Source organism: Miniopterus schreibersii (assembly GCF_964146895.1).
Source record: "Miniopterus schreibersii genome assembly, chromosome: 6".
Classification (NCBI taxonomy): domain Eukaryota; kingdom Metazoa; phylum Chordata; class Mammalia; order Chiroptera; family Miniopteridae; genus Miniopterus; species Miniopterus schreibersii.
The window spans coordinates 49076571-49102784 of NC_138107.1; the positions used below are offsets into that span (position 1 = coordinate 49076571).

The 26214-nt window shown below is 36.4% G+C and overlaps 1 protein-coding gene across 4 annotated transcripts in view; it reads right to left on the bottom strand.

Annotated features, from left to right (window-relative positions):
* USP45 (ubiquitin specific peptidase 45) overlaps positions 1 to 26214 on the bottom strand; it is a 46626-nt gene that overhangs the window by 8434 nt on the left and 11978 nt on the right. For 2 of the 4 annotated variants that reach the window (XM_081139510.1, XM_081139511.1), the window contains exons 6-14: positions 14885 to 15027; positions 14408 to 14503; positions 11759 to 11889; positions 9418 to 9505; positions 5664 to 5745; positions 3724 to 3815; positions 2305 to 2361; positions 1825 to 1968; positions 487 to 1150 (exon numbers count right to left, since the gene is read on the bottom strand). In XM_081139510.1, the coding sequence (XP_080995636.1) occupies positions 487 to 1150; positions 1825 to 1968; positions 2305 to 2361; positions 3724 to 3815; positions 5664 to 5745; positions 9418 to 9505; positions 11759 to 11889; positions 14408 to 14503; positions 14885 to 15027 (1497 nt within the window). Of the gene's footprint in view, positions 1 to 486; positions 1151 to 1824; positions 1969 to 2304; positions 2362 to 3723; positions 3816 to 5663; positions 5746 to 9417; positions 9506 to 11758; positions 11890 to 14407; positions 14504 to 14884; positions 15028 to 26214 lie in introns of those variants that run through there. The other 2 variants (XM_081139512.1, XM_081139513.1) reach the window with 2 other exon arrangements.

Genomic DNA, 26214 nt, shown 5'->3' on the forward strand with positions numbered 1-26214 from the left:
TTTTTTTCTAGTTAACTAACTATAACTATTACATTGCTAGTTCTATAATATACAATTATTTGAAACCTTCAAATTTATATTTTATTATGACTTTATACTAGATTAATGGGATTTGTGAAGCCCATTAATCTCATCATTAATCTCACCAGGATGAAATTTTAAGTTTTAGGGAAATTCCTTCTGGAAAGATTTCAGATAGCTAAGCCGCTGAAATAAGATATATGGATTTGTATTTTCAGGGCACAGATGGATACTTCCTGTTCTTCATTTCAACAAAAACCTGTTGAACATTTCCCCTGCCCGGTCGGTGTCTTCAGTGCTGAAGTACAAACATACAAGTATGAAAAAGATAATCCCTGCCTCCACACAGCTCAAGTATAGAGACAAGGGTCTTAAGTTCTTCTCTTTGGAATCTAATGCCAATTAGTTACTATCAGATAATCCATTAATCCATGAAAACAAAAAACAAAAAAGCTAAATATTTACCTGCAGACCCGGTTTCCCTTTGGCACTTCTGATTCTTTTCAGTACAGTTCTCACAGAGAAGCTTGTTGTTCCCCATTAATAGCTCCATAGAGGTAAACTGGTGGAGACAGGACTGAACTGAACATTCTTTAGAAGTAGTCACATAGCTCTGAGAAAGGGTCTGAAAAGCATCTTGGGGACTGTGAGACGTATGCTTCTCCTCTGAAAAATATAAATTATTTGGAAGACTTAGTGGCTGATTTTCTCCACGAAAATCTCCATCTCCAGTTGCAGCGCTGCTTAAGTGAAGTTCAGAAATAGCTGCAGCCACTCCCTCAGCAGCACTCTCCGGCTCCTTGGCCGGCGGCTGGCTCGCGGGCGGGGGGTGCCCGTTGGTGGGCACGCAGCCCCCGCTGCCGGGCCTGGGCAGCGCCGCCTGCTTAGAAGCGCTCTCGGACTCCGAGGCCTCGCTGTCAGCGTCGGCGCTGCTCTCACAGCGGCCAGCCTCTTTTTCACTGCCCTCGGCAGGGTTTTCGGCCAGGCTTGATCCAGCGTCCCTGATGCCTGCGAACACTGACGAATCCCCATTCACTTCCATGCTTCCATTTTTCCGGTACATGACAACAGCCTTATCTTCTCCAGATGACAATTTCCTTGTACGTTTTCTGCCATGAATTAGTTGATTCTGTAAATTGACAGTGTTTTTAGAGAAAAAAACCTTTTGACCTTACTGAAAATAAATGTCAGTAAGTCTTATTTAAATGTTCCACAATTATAAAATAAATACTATTTCTAGTACGTCTAAAAGCCATCTCCTAAATCTACATAAACTATAACCAGTATAAGATATACTAACAAGTAGTTCTAATTTAAAAATAAGCCTTACCCAGCCTGTGTGGCTCAGTGGTTGAGTGTCAACCCATGAACCAGAGGTCACCAGATTCATTCTGGTCAGGCACATGCCGGGGTTCTGGGCTCAGTCCCCAGTAGGGGGCGTGCAGGAGGCAGCAGATTGATGCTTCTCTCTCATCATTGATGTTTCTCTCTCTCTCTCTCTCCCTTCCTCTCTCTGAAATCAATGAAGATATATTTTAAAATAAATAAAATAAAAAATAAAAGAGCATTTATCTTTTAGATTAACACATTGAAGTATATGATACATTTGGGTTTTATTTCAAAATAATCTGGGGAAGGAGGAGAATGTGAGATATACATCAAACATGATTAGCCATGAGTTGATAACTATGAAGCTGAGAAATAGGTACATAGGAGTTTATTATATTATTTTCTCTATTTCTGCATATATTTGAAATTTTTCATATTAAAAAGCAGATGTCTCACAAATACACATAATCTTACCTTATCTTTAGATGGAGACTGCTTCCTGATGGCTCTGGGTTGAGGAGTATTTTCTATAGTAACAGGGCCACTGTATTGGCCATTACGTGTCTCCTGTAAACTCCTATATTTACTAGTTCTTCCCCAAAGTACAGGCTTTGAAACCTATATAGATGCCATGTACATGACACAAAACTTCTTTAGGACATACATTCTGGATGCAATCTACTTTTTAAAATTTCTAACTCATGCAAAATATAATTTCCTCAACATTAACTCTCAAATCTCAAAATATAAAACATAAGGATTTAAATTCCTTGAGAATAAGAACGATATCATACTTTATGCATGCATACACAAACCCCAATATTACACTGTACAAACAACTACCATATATAAAAAATGACTCTCAGAGATCTGATAACATACTCAACAAACGTCTAAATATATGAATAAGTAAATGCCCTTCATAAAAGATGTATTAAGTTTTTTTCTTCTTACCCTTTCTTCTATTATAGGAAGTGAAATATCAAGAAAAGGATCTTTCACCGTGGAGATCTTAAAAAGAAAACAGATTGAGAACTTCAGATAGAATTCTAATATAGACAATGTAGTTTTGTAAAAGCTGAAAGAAAGCAGGCTACCCTGGCAACTTAAAATTTTAAGTTACAAACATTCCTGGAACAAATAGCAATTTAATTGGGTATAGCAGCATGTACTGTTAATCAAAACAAGATATCCCAAAACTTTAATAAATGCAGCCCTGTTAAATTTTATAATGTTGTCAATATCACAATATCAGTAATATTTAAAGTAACTTCAAAATAAACTGTGTTTAATAATAATTATTAACTAAAGATATAAACATATTTTTGGTGAAATTAGTGCCATACCATAAATAAAATATGAAAAAGCCATGAAAAAAGCCAGAGTTTGACTGCGTTTTGTAGATTCTTTAGCATAATTCTGTTTTGAAAGACACTCTCCAGCTTGTGAGAGAGAAATCAACTTCTATTTTGAATACACTAGAGATTTAAGTAGTATCTCCTTGACAGTCTGTGCTTCAATGTGACAGGCTAGAAGGAGATACAATATATAACTCTGGTTGAATAAGATGAGAGAGAGAAAAACACTCCATAGTCTGGGACAGGAGAATGCACATAAAGACTCTCTCTTTTATAATGAAATCTAACAAAAGTGTAAACTCATCATACTCTAAGTCGTATGCTTTCAGAAATACTCCTTACCAAGCAACTGAAAGCCTATAAAAATGTATACGTCTTTACATTGTTGTTAAAGGACAGATAGCATTCCACCAAATAAAAATTATCACTAAATTCAACGGTGAGTCAAGTCTACTTAATAATAATAATAAATAAACTTTAATAAGTCATATAAAAGTAAACTTTAAATCAAATGTGTTGGATCACCCTAAGCTATGTTACTACATTAAATTATTTCTATTGGAATTACATTTTAGGGCAATGCATACAGGGTGGGGAAAAGTAGGCTTACAGTTGTAAGTACTTAAAACACAGAGTTTATTCTTGTATTAATATTTATTAATTATTCTATTATTTTCCATACAAACAACTGTAAAGCTACTTTTGCCTGACCCTGTAGTTACATAACAAGGTTATTCTCTTTACAGAACTTTCTTTTATTTCAATCCAACCAAGTAGCTAACACATTGGAGCATATTAAAATAAGCTAAGAGAACTTTACAGGTTTCTTGGGAGGAAAAATAAAATAAAACATTTATTTTTAAAAATTATAAATTATGTTTACTTTCCAGGAGTGAAGGATATGTTTTAAGAAGATTTTCAAAAACTGTTATGTAGCCATCTGTCACAAATAAAAGTGACTGCTGCTGATTGTATGTAACCTATTCCATGTTGAAATGAATTTCAAAGTACCTACATTAGCACATTCTTCACACATGACTGTGCTAGTTAATTCACCGATAAAGATCCGATCTATGAAGTTCATTTTCACACCTTCGCTTCCATATGCTGCAAAAATAATACTTTTTAATGCAAAAACAGGTCAGCCATCAACCTTACAATACAATATGGTTGTTTTATTCTATTGACTCAAAAGAAATCTAAGGCAGATAGATGTCCAGTACCACATTTAATAATGTATTCTACTATATGACATTATAATGTCTTTCTCCTTCACAACTCCGTAGAGAAAATGTGACTATCAATGACTATAGTCTCCAAGAAATAACAAACTGCTCTTAAGAGGTAAAATAAGTAGAGCAAAAACCACGACTCATAGTACATCACAAATGCTCCCATTCAATCCTTAAAGCCTCTGTGCCTAACCTAGAGGGAGAGGGATGGGAAAGGAGATTATGCTTTTAGGGCTACAGATGTCAGGACCCTAACTATGGAAAGGACAGAGTAGTAAAAGACAAGTAAACACAGCACAGTGTAAATAAGTAATATGGCAATTAACTCAGTTACATACAGAACTGCTCATTTATATTAAAAATGCCAGAATTATTCTGTTTGAAAAATATTTATATATCAAGGGAAATTATGCCTATGATTTGCTTCAAAATAATCTGGGACTGGGGAAAAACAGATGAAACATACTCCCCCATAAACTGAATGTAGTAAGTGGGGTGACAGGGACATGGGGCTTTATACATTATTCTCTCCACTTTAATAGAAATGTGACACTTTCCATAGTAAACACTGGGGGAAATATATTAACAAATCTATTGACTCCTGCTTCAAACTTCTTTTTGGGTCTCTACCTTCTACAATGTATTTTCTACTGTTTAAGAACATTATTTGAAGCACCGAACGAGAGAGCAGACATATCTGGAGACATAAACAAACATTTACCCATTATAACTATTGAGAGATTATGGTAAATGAAGATGTTTCATTAAGAAAAATCATACCAGGGATTAACAATAGAAAAGATTACAAAACTGGGAAGAGATGAAAGCAAGCTGGGCAGTTATTCTAAACGTGCTCTAGATGGCACTCTCTAAACAAAAGAGCATGCCTGAAAACCTGCACTTTTAAAAAAGCTCGGACCCTTAACGGCGTACAAGGGTCAGCATATATAACCATAACGTATATTTGTTTATGAATTACAGACATGTAGTGTGTACGTACAGTACTACAAAAAACAGAAGTTAGGAAAAGAATGAATAAAATACAAACAATATTTCAAGCGTCTTCTAAAAATGACTTTATACTACCATTAGTTAATATCTCAAGGCAGAATATACATTTAGGAAATGGAAAATCACTAGTAACATAGACTAGAAACCCACACTTAAATACTTATAAGTGATCAGCTTTGAGTAGATAATCACTGTTTTTGCCTCAGATTGTGGCTGATGAAGAGTTAACAGGTCAGACATGTACTCTTGACCTGCTAGTACTTTCTTCAATAAATGGTTTCCTTGCAGGAATCGTTGGAGCATTTAAGCATTTTGTCTACTTAGGACTAGATAAAACCCATAAGTCCACTCATCCAAGCACACCTCAACTGCAAAGTGATACAATATGATAAAAGTGAACTTCCAAGTAAAGTAAGGAAGCTACTTTCAACCACCTTCAAGTCTCCCTTAGAACCTCCTTCCTATAAGAGCAACAATGTCCATCTGTATATTTGATATTACTCTTATTTTCTAAAATTCTCATGGCTAAATTCTAACATTTTCTTTCTATGATGCACTGGACTATTTTGCAGCCACCGGAATAAATATACCTTCATTTTAAGGCAACTATTTTAGAGCATTCCTTCACATAATGCTGAGTTCTTTTTCCCCCCATAAAAAAACTTTAACATTTTCTTCTAGATGAGTTTTAAATGTGAGACAATCAACATACCTTTGACTTTTTTCCTAGTTTCATCATCAGCAGTTTTAGTTGTTGGGTTGTTAAATGCTTTCAGAATGCTAGCTTGTATTCTCTATAAAACAAAGTTAATAAGAATTTATTAAGAATCTATTCTTTCAAAGCAGTATTTTGTGTTCCTTTAAATAGAACCTGTTTTAGTAAACAGTTAACTCCAGCCACATCTTCCTACTAACAGAAGGACTTTCAAACAGCAAGGTGCACTGGATCTCAGTTCCCTAGTCTGTAAAATTAAATATGTCCTTTCTTCCAGTCTTAAAATTCCATGAACGAACAATCTTCTTATTTGGGGGAGAATATGGAATTTGGGTGAAAGGTCCTACGTTTAGGTTCTCTCTTGGGTGTAAAGTATTTTTCTCAGTGTACAAAGAGCAAGCAGCCTAGTCTCACTATTCTATGGGTTTAGAGGAACTCCTCCCTTTTTCTCTTCTCCCCCCTTCTCCCTCCATTTGTCTCCCTCTCCTCCCACCCCCCTCCCCAACTCTGTCCCTAAAATGATGTATTCCTTAATTAGGACAAAAAGTCACAAATAGACCACATGAAATTTCTTGTCTATGAAGAAAACCTTAATATACAATCTATATGACTTCCATATAGATTATTTTATTTATATAAATATATGACTAAAGTTCAGAATATCAATTCATGTCCTCAAAGTTTATGTTTCCACATCTCTTCTGCATGTTTTAGGAACGATCCAACCTCACAGAAAATTTTTTGAACAAATTAAAACTATATATTCCAAAAATAAAAACTTAGATCTAATAAATCATCTTTTACACTAATGATGCCCCTAACTAATGGATAAATTTAACCTTCTCTAATTCACATTTTAACAGTGGGGTGAAAGGAATGTTTGTTAATTATCCTTCAAAATATTTCGTTAAGTCTTAATCGCAGGTTTTCATATGTGAAACCACTATTTGACCTGGACTTTCTGGTGTAAAAATGATACATAATTTTGTTTAAAAATTATTACGTCAAAGGGAAACTAAACCCAAACTGCAGATTTCCCAGACAATAATAAAAACACTACATAACAGAATCCATAATACCTTCCACCGTTCAGAATAAAATTCATGGCCTTGAATCAATTAAAAAGAATAAAAACAAGTAAATTAAGCAGTCTGTAAGTTTAGAAAAAGAGTATCAACACTGAACAAAAGTACAGGGTGAGAGTGAATGAAGATAAGCTGATTCTGTGATTGGGGGATAAATACACCCACTCGCTAATTTTAAAATAAGGATGAAAAGCACAACGTCACACCTAAGAAAAAGGGGAACCCACCAACAAAATTAAAGACATTTGAAATAATCACGAGAGACCTCTGCTAGTGGCCTTGACCTTGCAGGGCCTGGCTCAGGACACATTCACGACTCAGCCCAGACTTCCACAGAAAGACCTCTTGTAAACTCTAGAAAGCCAAAGCCAGATTATAATCCAGAGATGCTCTCAACTCATATTCTTTTGGGAGCCTTCACCCAAAAATGCCGACAGATTTGTGCTTGCTACCTACCCAGTTTTGCAAAACTAAATATGTTGTTTAAGCATACATCAGTAGCTCTCAAAACCATAAGAAAAAGCAATGGAATGACTTCTGTAAAAGTCAAAATAATGGTTACCTTTAATGAGAAAAAAGCGTTTGTGGAAAAAAAGGAACAGGCAGCTACTATAGTACTAATAATAATGTTCTATTTTTTTTAACTCTGAGGTGAGGAGGACTGCTACTGGTATTTATATTATGCTTTAAACTGTCTGTCTATTTGTATACATTCTTCTGTATGTATGGTATGTTTAATAAGTTTTTAACACCCTCCCCCAATAACTGTGGAACTGAGTTTTGTTTATTTACTGGCCTATGATCAGTGCATATTCCTGGAACTGCTCACTATTTTCTTCTAGTGTATTTTGAAAGTTAATGCAAAGTTCAAAAACTTAAATATATAAAATGTAAGCTCTGATATCACACTCTTAAAACAGGAAAGAAGCCAACAAAAAAGAGTTAAAAACAGCGAAGTTGATTAAATTATTAACTTTTAAACTATTAAACTTTTTTTTATTGTATCCTAGCCACAAATTTATGTTCTCTGCTCTATACTGTTAAAGTTAATTAATACATAATTCATCAAGCTCAATAAGACAAATGGGTTTAGATCCATCCACAATCTCTCACCGTTAAGAGCTGTGCTTTGAACCATTTAGGTTAAAAAAAAAAGATAGACTTTGGTCAGGGAACTGCTAACAATCACAGCACATTAATCAAATAGCACTATCCAAGTTCAACTATTTCAAGTCTCCATCTTAAACTTCTTTCAAAAATAAGAATGCAAAAAAACTCACAGTTTAAGTTAACCGAGATACTGTGGCTTTAAAATAATCCTGTCCAATAATGTATTAAAGTGATATGTCTTTGAGAAGACAATAAAAGTGTGACATTAATTTAGTGAGAGCTCAAATTAAAAGGAAAAAAGTGAAGCATATATATTTGTAAGTTGAAAAGACTGCTTATATTATAGCAAACTTGATTTTATTTGCACATAAAAAATTTACAATATTTTGCACAAATGATCCCTTTAGTCCTCTATTCAGTGAGAGCACGTTATAGTCCTGAACTTGATTGTCGTAAGAAAAAAATCTTTAATAGGAAAGGAAGTCAGTAGTTTTTAATCATTACTAAAAGATTCTGGTGGCTGACATAACGCTGTGGCCCTTCTTCAATCAAAAAACACATGGCAGTGACAAAGGACAACAGCAGCGCGACGAACAGCTGTGGGTTCCCAGGCCGACAATGCAGCGCCTGCCCCGTACCACTGTAACTGACGCGCCCACTGCCCTCGCTCACAGGACTGAACAGACCCACAGACTTGACATTTTCATTTCGCCACGCCATCTAAAACCCTCTAAGAGCTTTCAGAAGCCAGTGTTTCCTGCTCTACTTCCCGAGTGTTTAAGATGCTGTGAATCTCAATGCACCATTATGACAAAACAATGATTTAATTGGAAACAAAGAATGCCATCAAGTAATAGACGTGAGATAGAAACAAATGACAGGGATAGATGTCATTGTTTTATTTGTGATAACAACAGAGAAAAACAACGTAAAGAGACAATTTTTAATTCCATTTACATTGATACATGACCACCATGTAGTAAACATATTCCTAAAAATCATAGGAAAAAATTATTCTAACAACTGATAGTCCAGATTAATCTTAAAGTAACTCCTATATCATCTGTAGGCTCAGAAGCGTCAAAATACATTTACTGCTCATAATGCAAAGACAGAGCATTTCTCTCCACCTGCTACTTTATGGACCCCTCAACTAGAGTATCAATGCAACAGAATTATTAAGTTAGACTTAATAAATTTTCAAATAGTGAAATAATTATGGTTAAATTTTAAATTAAAAACAACACATATTATTTATCCTAGTCACTGAAGACCAAACATTAAAGCTAAACTAAGACCGTTTGTTTGGTAGTCAGAAAGACTTAAGTTGGAATCTCTATTCTTCGTATGTTTCTAGATCTAAGAAAATGTGATAAGATCTTAGCTCATGGGGGACTGTGCTAATGTCCCCAAAATTTAACTAATTATAAATACAATAGTTAGAAAAAAATCAAGTTAACTTCTCAACCGTGCATAAAAATACAGTAGGAATTCATTCCTCCCGTCTTGAACCCTCTTCTTACAGAGTATACGAGATAAACATAAAGAAACCTGACCTTTGTTTCTTCTGTCCTCACTGCATCCAGCAGATAATGCAGAAGCTCCTGACTGTCCTGTTGCTGAAAACTTTTAAATCGAGGGGCCCTAAGATTTAAAAACAAAACAGGAAAGAAAGAAAGAATGATCATTTCATCAACAATATATTACTAATATTTAAAATCACTTTGTAATAACATATAATCAAAGATTCAATTTACTTTTTGTACAAAGTCAAAAGACAAAATGTGCCCTAGCCGGTTTGACTCAGTGTTTAAAGTGTCAGCCTGCGGACTGAAGGGTCCTGGGTTCGATTGCAGCCAAGGGAACATCCCTCGGTTGCAGGCTCAATCCTCGGCCCTGGTCCGAGTGCATGTGGGAAGCAACCAATCAATGTGTCTCTTTTACATCAATGTTTCTCTCTCTCTCTCTTCCACTCTCTCTGAAAAGCAATGGAAAAAATTTTAAAAAAAGACAAAATTTGATTACTGTAAAATCAAATAAGTTATATCCACATGTACTATATGGAAAGATATACAAAACATATTAAACAAAGCAAGCAAGTTGCAGACAATTTTTATATATCTGTATATGCATAATCACTTTTTTATGTTTATTTTTTGCTTTAATTTTTTTAAATCCTCCCCTGAGGATATATTTTCTCCATTGCTTTTCAGCGTGGAAGGGAAAGGAGAGGAAGAGGGAGGGACGGAGAGAGAGAGAGAAGGAGAAACATCAGTGTGAGAGAGACACATTGACTGGTTACCCCCCACAAGGGCCCCGACCAGGGCCTGGGATCGAGCCTGCAACCAAGGTACATGCCCCTGGCCGGAATCGAACTCTGGACCCTTCAGTCCGAGAGCCGACGCTCTAACCACGGAGCAAAACTGGCTAGGGCGATAATCAGTTTTCAAAATAAAAAACCATAATACAAATTTGAATTTTTATCTATGAGTATCTCTTTAACAATTTATTAAAAATTTATAAATCTTTATAAAACCAGAAAAAAATGATACAAAACAAAGTTATTTTGGATAGAGTCTAAAACAAATTTCTAAAGCACATAATATCCTAAAAATTTCTTAACTTTATGAGGCACCCATGTCTCTAAGACTTTTCAGGGATTTTTTTTTTTTGTTCCTCAGGCTTTGAAAAAACAGCATTTGCCAAGCAGATGAAACACAAAACATACCCTCTATATTTTGGACTAAATTTAATACAATGGCACATTATGCTAAGTGAAATAAGCCAGTCACAGAAAGACAAATACTGCACGATTCCATTTATATGAGGAATCTGAAATAGTCAAATTAATAGAATCAAAGCGTGGAATGGTGGCTGTGAGGGGCTGGAGTGAGGCGGAAATACGGAGTTGCTAATCGGTGGGCATAAAGTTTCAGTCAAGGAAGACGAATAAGCCCTAGAGATCGGCTACACAACACTGTGCCTAGAGTCAACAATAATGTATTACACACACACAAAATTTTAAGAGGACAGAGCTCATGATGTATTCTTTCCACAATAAATTTTTTTAAAAAGAAATTAACATTGGTACAATATTATGAGATAAAATACAATAAAACACAATACGATACCATGGCACAGATAATGAGCTTAAGTTAAAATGAAATTTTAAAGATTGTAGATATACAAAAATGCAAGTTCATATTTAAAGAATTTTGTTTCTACATTTCAGTTAATTGTGGACTGGACTAGTTTATGAGCTCCATGACAAGGTCCATTTTTAATACATGATACATTGTGTGCCTGAATTCTAGCAAGTACAGACAACAGAGTAAGCTCTCAATTTTCTAGATGAAGGAATAAATAAATATATTAAAGTTAAGTCAGGACCTTTATGGTATGTGTTTATTTCTAGGCACTCAAAGATCTTGTTTTGAGACATACTGTAATATCTTGAGAAATTCACTTAAACTCTATTTGCCTCAAAGCTCATCTTTTAAAATAAATAAACTAGGTTAGATGATCCATTACAGCACCTTTTAGATTTTACAATTCTATAATTTTCTCACTTTATCATATTATATCATGGGCTTCTGAGTTAGGACAGACCTCTATTTGAATCCTGGTTTTGTCGCTATGAAACGAGGTAAACAACTCAACTTGCATGAGTCTCAGTTTCCTTACATATAAAATGGGCATAGTCACTTCTTCAGAGTATTATGAGATATAATTTCCATAAAACACAGAGCTGCAACTAAACAATGTTAATTCTTTCTCTTGGTAGTCTAGGCAATAATAGCAATGTTACAGTAAGATTGAAAATACTCATAATAAGTATAAACACAAGAGTACTTTGTGACTCATGACTATTTATATTAAGAATGTAGGTGCACCCACTTCTGACAAAGCTGACTGAAGAGAGCTTTAGGAGAAAGCGATCCTTTGTCAGTTTCCTTCATGCTGTGAAGAAACAGGATCAAGGCTGAGGTCAGTGGTCCAGGGCTTGAAAGCTCCACCATTAATGGATCCTTTAAAAACATGATCAACTCTGTGTCAGAAATATACAGTATATTGTTTAAAATCAAACAGTTATATTGTGTTTAAATGATGACAACTAAGTTGCCTCAACTGTATTAAGAAACTTTATTCCCTCATATATAAAATATATAAAAATGAAAAATGGGAATAAGTGCCTTATCTTGAAAAACACAGGTATTCTCATACCATCTGCCCTTTACTTAATAAAACTATTAGCTTAAGAATGAAATCTCCAATTTTTAGTTGCTTGTAACTGTCCATTAATGTGCTCTCCTAAAAGTAAAATTATTCATCTACTTGATATTTGTACATCTTCACAAATAATCATAAATTATATTTATTAGCAAAACTCCACACCCTTTCCCCCCCCAAATAGTTTACTATTAAATAAGGAATGGGAAATTACGTCACAAAATTGGCACACCATCTTTGTCTTTAAAGGAGAGAGACAAAAAGCTGGACAAAAGTAGTTTAAATTGTGGGAAGGATTAACGCACATTCAAAGCCCAAGCACTAAGGTGTAGTATCCCCCAACCCCAAATAAAGCATTTTTAGACAAGTGAAAATCTTCAGAATTAACTGAATAAAGAAACCTAGTTTTAAAAGTACACTTTAACTTGAAAACAAAAGCAAGTCGGCTAATGAGAATGCAATGAAGCCTTGATGAATCTCACTGACCTGTGTCAGGAAGAGGTCAAATACAAAACAGCATATGCTGTATGACTTCACTGATGTGTGATATTAGAAGAGGCACAGCTAACCTGTCCCGTTAGCCACCGGGCTGGAGGCACCCCTGGGACGCAGGGAGGGAGGGAGCGGAGGCAACCTGAAGGGCTTCCGGGCGCTGGCGCCGGGCTGCTTCTCCAGCAAAGCGCTGGTCGGCGTCAGCTCCGTGTGCGCACTCTGTGAAAGCCCGTTATCTATGTAATTACAAAGTGCACTTCTCTGTATGAATACTTTAGTTTAACAAATAGTGTTTTAAAAGTAAGCACACTGCTGAGATGCATATAAATATTAACAAGTTGAATCCGGCAACATAATAATAATACAGCATAACTAAGTGGGGTTTGTCCTAGGAATGAATACCAGATAGGTCTGAAAGTCAATGTAATTTCAGCCACATTAACAGAGAATAAAGAAGAAAAACATACAATAACCTTAACAGGTGCAGGAAAAGCTTTTGACAAAATTCAACATCCATTCATGACAAAACTCTCAGAAAACTAGGAATCAAAAGGAATGCCCTCAACCTGATGAGCACCTATAAAAACCTGCGGTCAACTTCAGTTTTCATAACAGTGAGAAGCTGGATTCTCTGCCTAACTTGGGGACTAAGGCGAGGAAATCTGCTCTCGTCACTTCCAGGCAACATGCGACTGGTGGTTCAAGCCAGCACAGTAAGGGAAGAGGGAAGAAGAGGAGGAGGAGGAGGAGGAGGAAGAAGAAGAGGAGGAGGAGGAGGAGGAGGAAGGAGGAGAAGGAGGAAGGAGGAAGAGGAAGGAGAAGGAGGAAGAGGAAGAGGAAGGGAGGGAGGGAGGCCTACAGCTCACAAAGGCCGAGTGGACTGGTGACTGACAGAGCAGTGGACTCAGGCCAGCTCTAAGGCCCGAGACGGACACTGTCCCTGTGGGAACGAGCAGACCTAAGGACCAGCTCCAACACCAGCTCCACAGAGCGGCCCTGAGGCACAGCCCCACACAGTCAGACAATCACGTTTCACAGGAAGCCTTTCAGATGACTAAGCGGTAACTCACCTAGTGAAGGAGCCTTGACTGTCTCACTCACTCTAGAAGAGGACACTGGGATCTACCATGAAATGTTAAGGGGCTGGACAGGCAATGACTTTAGAGTCTGCTTTTTCAACAAAAAATACAACAATATTGTCTTTCAAAACTGCCTCCTTGGAAGAAAAATCTAAGATTACTACATTGGGCTAAGAACTGTGAGGACACGTAAGTGTTTCTGAAAGCCAGGTCATGAGCTATTCATACACTCTTTCTTCCACTAACACAAACACAAACACACACACACACACACACACACACACACACCAATTTCTAATTAAAATCATTATTACTAGTGTCAATGCCCTCCAGCCAAAGGCCACCAGCACACACCTGCAGTTGAACGAGGTGGGCTTATTACTTGATGCACTGAGGGAGATAAATGAGTCTCTCTCATCACTGATATTTCTCTCTGTCTCTTTCCCTCTCCCTTCCTCTCTCTAAAATCAATAAAAATGTATTTTTTAAAAATGCTGTATTTAAGCAAATGTCACCAGCAACTACAAAACAGGAGTCCTAAACATTTTACTTAACAAAAGTCAAACATGTTTTGTTATTTCTAGTATGTCTGTTTTCTAATTTTCACAAAATATTTCTGAATTATTTTTTCAAACTCTCTAACTACCACCTCCGTTGATAGTTCTGAGAAACAGAAAAGATAGATTTCAACAACATCAGTGGTTCATCCCAAAAGAGCTTTTATCCAGATAGTTACACTTCTTACCAGCTGAGAGTCTGATGAAGGAAAAATCTTGAGTTTTGTACCATTTTCTTTTATCTCATTCATCAGTTCAGTAAGAATGTAAGACTGTGCCAAGTTCTAAAAGAAAACAAAGGAAAGTCTTCTGATTCAGGTATTCTATGCTTCCGATTTTATGGAATAAATTACTCACAAATTTTCAAATTCCATCTAGCATAGCAAAATTTTTTTAAGTTAAAAAATGTAATTGAATACATTTTACATTTAGAAATGTCACAGTTACTGATAGAGCCACGGTAAAATACAGAGAAGACATTTAAGAAGCACTGTGGAAAAAGGTTTATGTATTCGTGGGACAATGGCTAAAGATAGCCTAAAACAAAAAGAACACAGAAATTTCTAGGTGAACATTTAGCAGTCATTTGACAGTCTACAGGTGTGTACACAAACATGAATTAAAATTATCTTTTACATTTTCCAAAGCTTTCTGATGGCTCTTACCTGCATAACTGCATTAAAAAAGCAAGTATTTCCTAAGTTCGTAATTCCTTTTACAGATGCCACACTGCTGCCTTTTCGCCCCTTCTTTTTTTCACCTGTCTCACATTTTTCTTCACAGAGTTTTATAATTCTAGAAAATGCACCTAAGTTGGAGAAAACATAGCTGACATGAAATGTAAGATTAAATATATATCATCCAACATAATATAAGTGCATTATTTCAAATTAAATAAGCTGTCTCCCCTGAATCAGTATTCCTGAAGGTCAGGAACACAAACACAAATAAATGTCTTGAGTTTTGTACCTTACTGCTAAAGCAATTAATTTTCATTCATTTTAATATACACATCTGTACCTCACACTACATAGCAGAATCAATCCCAGATGAATTAAAAACTTAAATATAAAAGAATAAAGTAAAAAACAAGTACAAGAGATCCAAATCTTGGTTTCTAAATACCATCCCTTACTACAAGGAATGTAGACTCCTGGAAGAAAAGGCTGATTGTTAAGCTGGGGCAGCAAAGGGGCAAAGTGAGCCTATAACATTATTACGCCGGGAAATAAGCAAGCGTAGTGTGTCCAAATACACAGGTGCCATTTTCAATAGGTTCCCACTGGCCGAATTTGAATTTGGGGAACAATTTGAATATCAAACTAAAGAGGGCACTAATAGATTACTATTCACTGAACAAAACAAACGTGATTCTGAATTGATAAGTAATTTTAAAATGGGGATAAAAGGGAAAAACTCTTCCTTACAAGAGAATGTCAACTAATAACAAAAGAAATGATGAAACTAAAAAATCTAGTGGAAATTTTTTTGTATTATTCTTGCAACTTTTCTGCATTTGAAATTGTCAAAAAAAAGTTAAAAATTAACAGAATTATAATATAAGTATTAGTGAACTAACACGATTAATTAAATCTATTTCACAGCAGATTACTTTCTGAATCATTATTATTTGAGGTTTGACAGGGAATTCCTAAGTTCTCAAATCTTTTGGTTTTAACTGAATGTTGTTTTAAATTCCTTTCAACCTTCAGATTTTGTAGTTCTTCACATTATACGTTTTAGTCATCTGATACTGACAGGTCCTTGCATTGTTAATTAACTTTTAAATGTTTGGCTATTTGCCCTCCAATCAGATTAATGGAAATCAAGGAATGTCTCTTATGCCTGTTCTTTCTTCCACAGGGGTGTGATGTTGAGGAGAACATACATCATCATCATCATAAATCAGTACAGCCCAGCCGGGCGTGGCTCAGCAGTTGAGCATCGACCTAGGATCCAGCAGATCACGGTTCAATTCCTGGTGAGGGCACATGCCCGGGGGGCGGGCTCGATCCCCAGCAGAGAGCGTGCAGGAGGCAGCCGATCAATGACTCTCTCATCACTGATGTTTCTATCTCTCTCTCTCTCTCTCTCTCCCTTCCTCTCTGAAATCAATAAAGATATATTTTTAAAAAATTTTTTTAAATCAATACAAATGAAAACCTACAAGATTAAACAACAAATCCAGTAGACTTGTAGACTAGTAGCCCTCCATGTCCCTGATGAGCTCTTAAGAGAAAATAAGTTAAGACATCCCCTCCCCACCCTGCCCTTCTGCACAAAAGCATTACGGGAAGTGAACAGGAGTGGAGGTGGCCCTATTCTCTGGACAGGAGCAAGAAACCACTGTAAAGAGAAACGTTAGTTTCGGGTGCTAGCAGACTGGCGTCACACACATACTGTTGGTTCAAACAAAGCTTGACTTCACACCTTGAAATCTGTCACATGAGGAAATATCTCAGAGAGAAATGAATTGGTAGTATCTAAGATGTTTCTATCATTTAGCAAACTGATGGCTCAGAAAAGATTTTTCTTTCAAATCTTAACTTTTATCCTATGACGCAATATTTTTTCATAAACCCTGTTACCTGCTTTGCCCCTTTATTCCTGTTTGCTTATACTTTAACCAGTATCGGTGGTTACTGGGTGTCTGTTGTCCACATAATGAAGAGTTGTTTTCAACTCCCAAGACTAGAATTCCAAGTTAACACAGTGAAGAACAAGGGAGATCTCTTCTCCTGTCCTGCAGATATTACAATAAGTGATACAAATTAAACCCCCTACTAGAGCTTAGCAGCAAAGGCTAGTCCAATTAACAGAGGTCACTGCAGTGCAGAGGCCAGGCATGGAGAAAACAGAAAGCAAGAAAAGGCCAGGCAGTATTCAAACTCACAAGTGAATGTAAGAGCAAATGGAAAAAGCCCATCAGTGCTTAAAAAGCACTACACAAACAAGAACCCCACTGTGAGCCCGGCTGGGTCTGCAAACGAGAACAGTTCACTTCTTCCTATTATATCTGAGGTTCCAAATGGAGGCTGGAATCGGCAGGTTCCAGCCCTCACTGTAGCTCCTGCCACTAGATGGTTTCATAGTGATTTGTTTGTAAGAGGTTCAAGATGAAAGAGTAATTAAAGCCATGCATTACTCCATTTTTTGGTACTAGGCTGTTGCTTTGATTTTACATTTACAAAACTCAGTCTCCAACAGGTGAAGTGATTTGCCCACAGTCATAATGATAACCTTTTAGTTATAAATCCTTGTCATTTTACCACCTAATTTCTCTTCAGTGATTTATGTACAATGAGGAGAATTATAAAAGACAGTAGGGCAACATTCTTACAAATTTGGGTCCATGCAACCCTGAACAGATATGACTCTTCAAAAGATTTCCTTTAGTTAATATTCTTAATAAATGTTGACATAGTAATTTTTAGCTTATTAACATAAAAATAGAGTGATTGAGGAAACTATATAGATTATATTAACTATATATAAATATATTACATATATAACATATATTATTCACTTGGGAAAATTTTCAGAAATAAATTATATTTTAATCTTATAAGAACAAATAGCATTTTTAAAGCATAACATGTAAATGATTTATGTATCTGTGTACCACATTTACCCATCAGTTTTCAAAACATCTGGGATAACATCCTAAAGTAAACAATGTTCATAAGACCATCTGGACAAAACTGCAGGCAAAAAAAAAGCATAAACATATGGAAAAACAGATTTTACCCTGCCCTTCAGCAGTAAGAGACGACAAATGTCGAACAGAGATATGTCCACGCTTCACTGTGCGATGCTTTTCAGCACCACCTGGCTCTCCATGCAGAGCCACCAAATATGGACAGCACTGCCAGAGAGAACATGTCCACGGGGCAGTGGCAACAAAAGTAGTTATTTCATGGTTAAACAGCCCCTTCACACAAGTAGCAAGGATCTATTTGTTGACTTTTACATGTAAGTCTGTGCGAACATATTCACAATTAATTATGCTATTGGATTTGAATATTAAATAGATGAGATCATTTAACAACAAAATGACATTTTCTAAGAACTATTTAAATTTGTTTTATTTACAGTGCAAGTTTTTTGTTTTATTAAGTAACATGCTTATAAAATGTAACAATTCAAATTCAATTGACTTATCAAATGTCCATTGAACCACTACCTATATATACTCGACTGCTTATGATTTATGACTTCAGTATAGGAATTGATACATAGTGACCAGCATAGAGATATTAAACCTTAAATTCATGGGAAAATTTTAGTAAAACTTTAGAAACTAAGCATACATGTATATTTGCTAAGAAACTGTCAACTGAAAGTTTAAGACTCTAGATTAAAACAAGGGTGTCTGAGAGTCAGTCTCTCAATTATTTGACATACAAAGAGGTATGTGTTTTAATAAAAAGCAACTTATCCTTCTGTTAAGGGCTGACGACTTATCATTTTGTTTTTAGAGACAACAAACCTTCTCAGTCTGGCAGTGGTTTTTGATCTAGCTCAGTTTAGGAACTCTTTCTTTATAAACAGAACCAAACGTGCCAAGGACTGAACTGCAAAATGTTTTGAAGTATCGTATAATTAAAAAGACAGCAATAACGAAAAAGACAAATTATACAAAACTCTGATTATCATTTGTTTTGTTCTCAAGCTTTACCTGAATCCACAAAATGGCTATAATTGGAAAGACTGTTAGACGGTTGTCAGGGTTAGGAGATTATGTTATTGGGAGGGATTTACTGCCTCACCTTTGTATTGCCAGCACTCTCATCAGACCCTGCACTTACACAGACGTCAGAATGTAAGGAACCCTGGCATACACCTTCAGGCACTCTAGATGCAATTTTTAAAGCTCTTTTATATCTCTGCAGTTTACCTTTAAGCCTACAATTTGAGTACTCAAGGAGCTGCTGGTTAACTGAGTAACCTGATAAGGTTTTGTACATACTCAAGTCCTGCCAGGCAGAAAAATGGTTGAAGCACCAGCAAAGTACCTCCCCCCGCAAGAAGACTGATGGGACCTGGCAACAATGGCATTATTATTACAACACCCCCCCTAAAAACCCTACAAACTATAAACAAAGACAAATATGGGAAAATGGGTATTCTTGTCAACTATACTTTTGTATAACCTTTCTGGGGGGTGTTGAATAACAGTAATCAAAATTTAAGACATGTTTATAAATTGGCCAGAAATCCCCCAAAATTTAACCTACAGAAATAAGAGAGCAAGTACACAGACATGCAGCTTTTCTTATCATAGGAGAAAATTGAAAACAACCAGTAGTGCATTTGTTGCCAAATAATATTAAATATCTCTTTTCTCAAAAGTATGAATATTTATAAATTACTTTGGTCAATCCAGGAGGGGAACATTGGTGCTTCCCAAGTTTCCCATAGGCATGGGGAAAGTAAACTATTTGGTAGTTTGCTTATTTAAAAAAAGAGTCTGAGAGCATTATCTCCTCTCCATTGTCCCCACTGCAGAGAGGTGATGCAATTACCTAGTTTGTAACAGAGCACAGATTCAAGCCCCAGCAGTTAGACATTATGACCTAATATCTGTCTGTATGATAATGGCTGATAAGGTTAATAAGTGTGATAATTTAAGACACTAATGAAATGCTAGTGATATGAAAGAAAAGGCCACTACCCTTAAGCAAAGCAGAATGTACTGAATATCTTCAATGTGTGAATTTATGACTTTATTAAAGTTTATAGCAGTCCTTCTCAAAGGGTTCCTCAAAAAAACTAAGCCCTAATGCTTTAGGCACCCAATGTACCCAATTAACTTCTTATGTATCCAGAAGGGTACTAGCCAGGTGCCAGCTTTGGGGGAACTGAGAAAATAGTCACTCAAATAATTTTCTGTGCTCTGTAGTTCAAATGAGGAACCCCAGATTTAAATCCCTACAGGTAACAGCAAGCTGTTTTTTAAATGTCCAACATCTTTTTGTCCCTAAACCCTTTTATACAGGGAAATAATTATTTTTATACTTATTTTTGAAAATGCATATTTCATAGGCAAGCAACTGTCACTTTTAAGCAGAACAAAATGTATTATTTTTGTAAAAAAAAAGTTAAAGTATTACATTACATTAAAATTGCTACTGTAAAAGGGCACACTATTATTTACTTTCAGATATACTGTTTCAGATCCCAAACATACCATTTACTCTCTTACTTAAAAAAAAAAAAAAGATACAGCAAACTTAATCTTAATACAACCAAAAGAACCAACATAAATCATGCATTTTTATACCAAGAGCCTACGCTTAGTGAATTTAACAGAAAATTTTATTCTCCCTTTAAGCTCTTTGAAAATGGCATCCCACCAGTATTAAAATTATGGGCTAAATTTATTGTTTTAGGGGGGGAAATGTGGGATTGTCAATTACCCATCTAGTTCACAAACAGCAAACCAATATTTAACAATATTATTTCACCAGGAATTCCTATATTTGATAAGTATTTATGGAATACTTATATGACATTTATAAAACTATCTAAGTGACAAATGAGCCTTTCAGAAAATACCCACTTTTTAACAATATATATTTCTGGATGGGTTTCAACAGAAAATTTTCTTGCTCTTTTTCAATTTTGTGTTACATATGAGGAATTTACTGGTTGTTTTTAGTTTTCTGGTGTATCTTTGAGGGGGAAGGAATGGAGGGATTTTTTTTAATTTTTATTTTTTACACAAATCCTAGCATCAGATGTGAATTCCACACAGCTGTAAGCATTCTTCTGGGAACCTGCGCTGGGGTTCCCTCAACTGCTTAATGCAATTACCTAAACCAGTCATGTAGTATTAATGTAATTTGCCCATTTCTACAGCTGAAAAGAAGTTTAATCTTTAAAAAGAAAAAACTTGCTGCCCCACGACTCCTCTACCTTGGAACCAAATAATAATTACCTCCCCTGTTTATTCTCAAAATTCCATAACCTATTAATTAGCCTTAGATATCTTTATTTGATCATGTAGTCAACTGACACTGCCACATGAATGAGCAGGTATACATACCAAGGCATTCCCATCTATCTCCACACGATAGTCAAAGAGATCTTTCAAAAATACAAAACCCATCAGCCACGTCTCCACTTAAAAGTAGCCAATTCCTCACTGGTTGCAGAATAAACTCTAAACTTCAAGGCCCTTTAATATCTGTTCCCACTTACCTTTAGAGTCTCACCTCTCACCACTCCCTAACACACAAAACTCAACCTTGCAGCTCTATAAAATTCCCTGAACGTATCAAGCTCCCTCATCAATATGCTATTCCTCTGCCTGGAACACATAACCCCCTGCCTCTTTACCTCGCTGATTCTGAGATATCTTTTAGCTCTTGGCTTAGAAAGGTTTTCCTCTAAATCAAACGTTCCTGTCTCTTCCAGTCTAGGTTAGAGACTACTCCAAAGTGTTCTCACAGTCCCCTGCACCTACTCCATCACAGTGCTATTTAAACAAGCAATTATAATTGTGATTTATCAATATCCCTTACTGGACCAAAAAGATCAACAATAGCAGGAACTGTCCCATTTACTACTGTATATCCAGTATCTAGCATAGTGAATGGCTAAAATAAATGAATGAATAAAATAAAATAATTTTATATTAATATTCAGGGGTTTTTTGGGCAAAAATGCAAAGCTTATCAACTTCCCCAGTAAAAACTGGTTACATACTAGTTTAGTTCAATTCAGCAAGTATTTACTGCTTAGCCACATAGGAATCAAAAAGAATATAAGCCAGGTACAATCCTCAAGGGACGTACAGTTTTAAAAATAAGACATACAAGCACATGAAATCTAAACACCACAAAACCCTGTGTTATTACATTCTAAGGCCTGCTACGTTGGAGACCAGAGCTAAGACAAAGGATTGGGCGCTTATTCTTGGAGTAGGATTTGAGTGAGCCTTAGGGCAAGTGAGGCTGAGACAGAAAACAGACAGAAATGTGCTAGGCCAGCAGTTCTGAAAGTGAACCTGAAAACACCTTTCTGAAGACACCATCCTCCTTTCAGGGTCCTTAAGGTCAAAAGTACTTTACAAGTCTAAGATGTTATTTGCTTTTTTTACTTTCATTCATTCTCAATTAAATCAATTATACAATGCAGTTTCCCAGAGGCTACATGCCATGTGCTACAACAGATTGAATGCAGAAGTAGGCATGAGAATCCAGCTGTTTTCTATTAAGCCAGACATTAGAGATTTGTAAAAATGTAAAATAATGCCATTTATTAAGTTTGTGTTATTCTGAAAAAAATAGTTCTTTCATTGCTATTTCTCAGTGAATTAATATTTTAATTTTCTTAGTTTTAAGTTCTATTATAAGTAGTGATATATAACCTACCTACCTAACCAAAGCTCTTTAAGTCCTCAATAATTTTTTAAGAGCCTAATGGGCTACCTACCCAAAAGCTGAGGTTCACTGAGCTAGTTGTCTTTAAGAGATGGATGGGTCAGCAGCCTAGATTCTCTGTATAGAGAAGCTGATTTACATCTATTAGACATTAGCTCAGGCACTGTGTAACTTAAAATCATGTTTAGGGTACAGGTATGGGCTTTCCTCTCAGTAGAGTTATTTTTAATTAGTGCAAAATATAAAAAGAATCTTTTAAAATCATTTTTATTCTTCCACCTAAATATACAGTTTCCTATTTTTTGAATTACCATATACAGACATTTTTACATTTCTAGTCTTCACAATTCTAATCTAAAATAGCTGCATAATCATATCCAGCATTCTTACAAACCTCAATAGCAACGTTCACATTTGGTTCTTAAAGTATTTTATAAAAATATGCTAAAGCCTCACACAAGAAAGAATACGGCAAATTACCACCCCAAAAACTTACTTCTAGAATGCCAGGGGGTCTTATTTTAAACCAAACTTGCCTGAGAGATCCTGTAGCTTTGAAAACAAAGATAACCACATTTTCCCTCGCCCTTCGGGAAACCTTGAATTCAGGACTATGTCTCTCTAGCTTTGAAAGCTCTACACACTCAAATTCCCGCAAGAATCTGTCTCCCACCAGTCCAGGTGCTACCCATGGTTCCCTCAACACAATTAAAGCCTACATGGTCCCTTCCACCACCTGAAACGACTTCTCCCCTCATCTGGGCCCATCCAGAGTTCACCCTCCAAGGGTCAGCGTGAAAGCCAGCTCACCCGGACCCCTTCAGGATTCCTTCCAACGGAACGTTACTTCCCTCTTCGAACATCTAAAGGACTTTGTTTAAACACCTCTCAAAAGACAATTCTACTCTTTCATTATCATTACTTTTTTATCTCACAACTTCTTTTAGATCTTAAGCTTCTTCAGGGCAGGAACTGTTTCATCAACCTCCATTTCCCGAAGCCCCGTGGGAAGGAGGGAAACAGTGCTGAGGAAAACCACGCTGAGACAAACTGTCATCTACCCCAAGTCACAGAGCCAGCGACAGAGAGTCCAATGCGACTGCCAGACGGCCGGCTCAAAGCCCATGTCCTTTCTCCACATTATCCCATGCTCCCTGCCTTACGTTCCTTATGACAGTAAATATTCAAGAAATGTATAAAATTAGGCCCAGCCGGCGTGGCTCAGTGGTTGGACATAGACCCAGGAACCAGGTCACGGTTCGATTCCCGGTCAGGACACATGCCCAGGTGTGGGCTCCATCCCCAGTGTGGGGTGTGCAGGAGGCAGCCGATCAATGACTCTCTCTCTCATCATTGATGTTTCTACCTCTCCTCCTTCCATCCTCCCTCTGAAATCGATAAAAACATATTTAAAAAGAAATGTACAAAATGAATGTAATCAGACTAGCTTTGTTCTTAATCTAAAGGAACCTCCAAGGTGAAAAATACAGAGAAAATAATTTCTACAATTGATTGCACTTTTGCCACCCATGGCATCATATCCCTATATATTTTATTATGGCCAACAAAACAAATTTAATGTGCAGTTTTCAGGAGACAGCACTGAGGCCAACATCTCTGTTCCTGGAGTATTAAATGTCTATCACCACCTCATTTTTCCTGATTCTTGATTTGAGCATAATTGGAGCTGACTAGTATGCATGGAACAGAGTAAGATTTCAATAAATGTTCGTTGAATAAATAAAGTGATAAAATTAATCATTTCTTCTACTGTCCAGGAGCCTGAGTTTACTTCCCCTAGTGCCTCATCCAGTTTCTTCACCACAACTGTCTTAGAGCAATAGCTAACAAATACAATGTATATCAGACTACAGAAATACAGCTGACAACTATATGTTTGTATAATTTTTTGGTTTCTGATGTCAATTACTAAGCATTCAGTTCTGCTCCAAAGGCATTTCAAAATTATCATGTCCATTCACTCCCATTCATCTAGTTAATCAAAATCCTGACGTTTGTACTTAATTCCTCCCACTCTCCGTCACTCATTACATCTGACTGCACCCACCTTCCACCAGAGCCTCTACTAGCCTCTCAGCTGGCCTACAACAATAACCTCCTTTAACCTTCTTAATGATCTCCTCGCCTTCACCCAACAGTTTATTCTCCATATAGCAATCAGAGTAATCTTGTTATAAAAAGATGGAATAACTGTTACTCCCCTGCTTAAAATACTTTAATAACTTCCATTACACTTCCAATAAAAAAATACTCTTTACCAAGGAATTCCTTACAGTATCCTTCATGACCTGCCTCCACCTCTTCATCTCATTCCACTCCCTCTCAGGAAACCACACTCCCCCTACTGGCTTTCTTGATCACTGTGACCACTACATTATCACTTATCAGTGCAACCTGTTCCTTTCCTTTGTAGCACTTACCAAAAGTTATTATGTATTTGCTTATTTTTGTGTCTCCCCCACTATACTCTAAACCCCAAAACCCCAAAAGGGTGAGATAAAATGTTTTTGTTTTACCATTACGTGTCAAATAAAGAATAAAACCTAGCATGTGGTGTAGGCACTTAATATTTTTGAATGAAGAAACTGCTTCCCCGTTACTCTTAATTTATATTAACATGCATTATATATTGCTAATATGTTAGATAACAAAGTATATAATATATAATACATTACTCTTGTATAATAAAGGACTTACCTGCCTTTGCCCCAGGTTCCTGGGAAGTGCCCACTAAATCCCTGGATATTCGGAGTAATTGAAGTGTCCTTTTCATTCATGTTGGGCCCCTTGGACCACACTTGAGAGCATATGGTAACAAATTAACAACGTGTCTTTTATATTCACTGTGGGTGCCTGGACAGTTTACGCTAATGAAATGACTCAGGATGGGAGCCAGTCACGCCAGAAAGACCAACCATGTGATTAGAGGGTTGGGGTACTGGACACTGACTTAAATCATGTGGCAAAGTTTATGCAATGAAACCTCAATAAAAACTCTGGACATCAAAGCTCTGGTGAGCTTCCCTGGCTGACAATACTCTGTGTATTGTTACCCATCAGTGTGCCTGAAAGGTGATGCATCCTAACTCCACACGAAGAAGACAGAGAAGCTGCGTGTTTGGAACCTTCCCGGACCCACTCTATGTGTCTCTTTTATCAGCTGGTCCTGATCATTTTTTTTTTTCCTATAATAAAACTGTAATTGTAAATTTAGCACTTTCCTGAGTTCTCTGACTCATTGTAGCAAATTACTGAACCTAAAGAGGGTAATAGGAACCCCTGAATTTGTAGCCACTTGTTCAGAAATGTAGGTGGCCAGAGAACCCCTGAGCTTGAGGATGACGCGTGAAGTGACGGTGTCTTGTGGGGCACTGAGCTCTTAGTGTGCAAGGCAGCCTAACTCCAGGTAGTTAGCGTCTGAACTGCACTATAATTACATAACAAATAACCTATCATTTCGTAAATATGTGTCAGACATTACACAAGTGTTTTTACATACATGATTTCTAAATCTTCAGAAAACATCTCTAAGCCTCACAACAACTGCACACGATAGAATTATTATCCTAATTTTTTAGGTAAGGAAA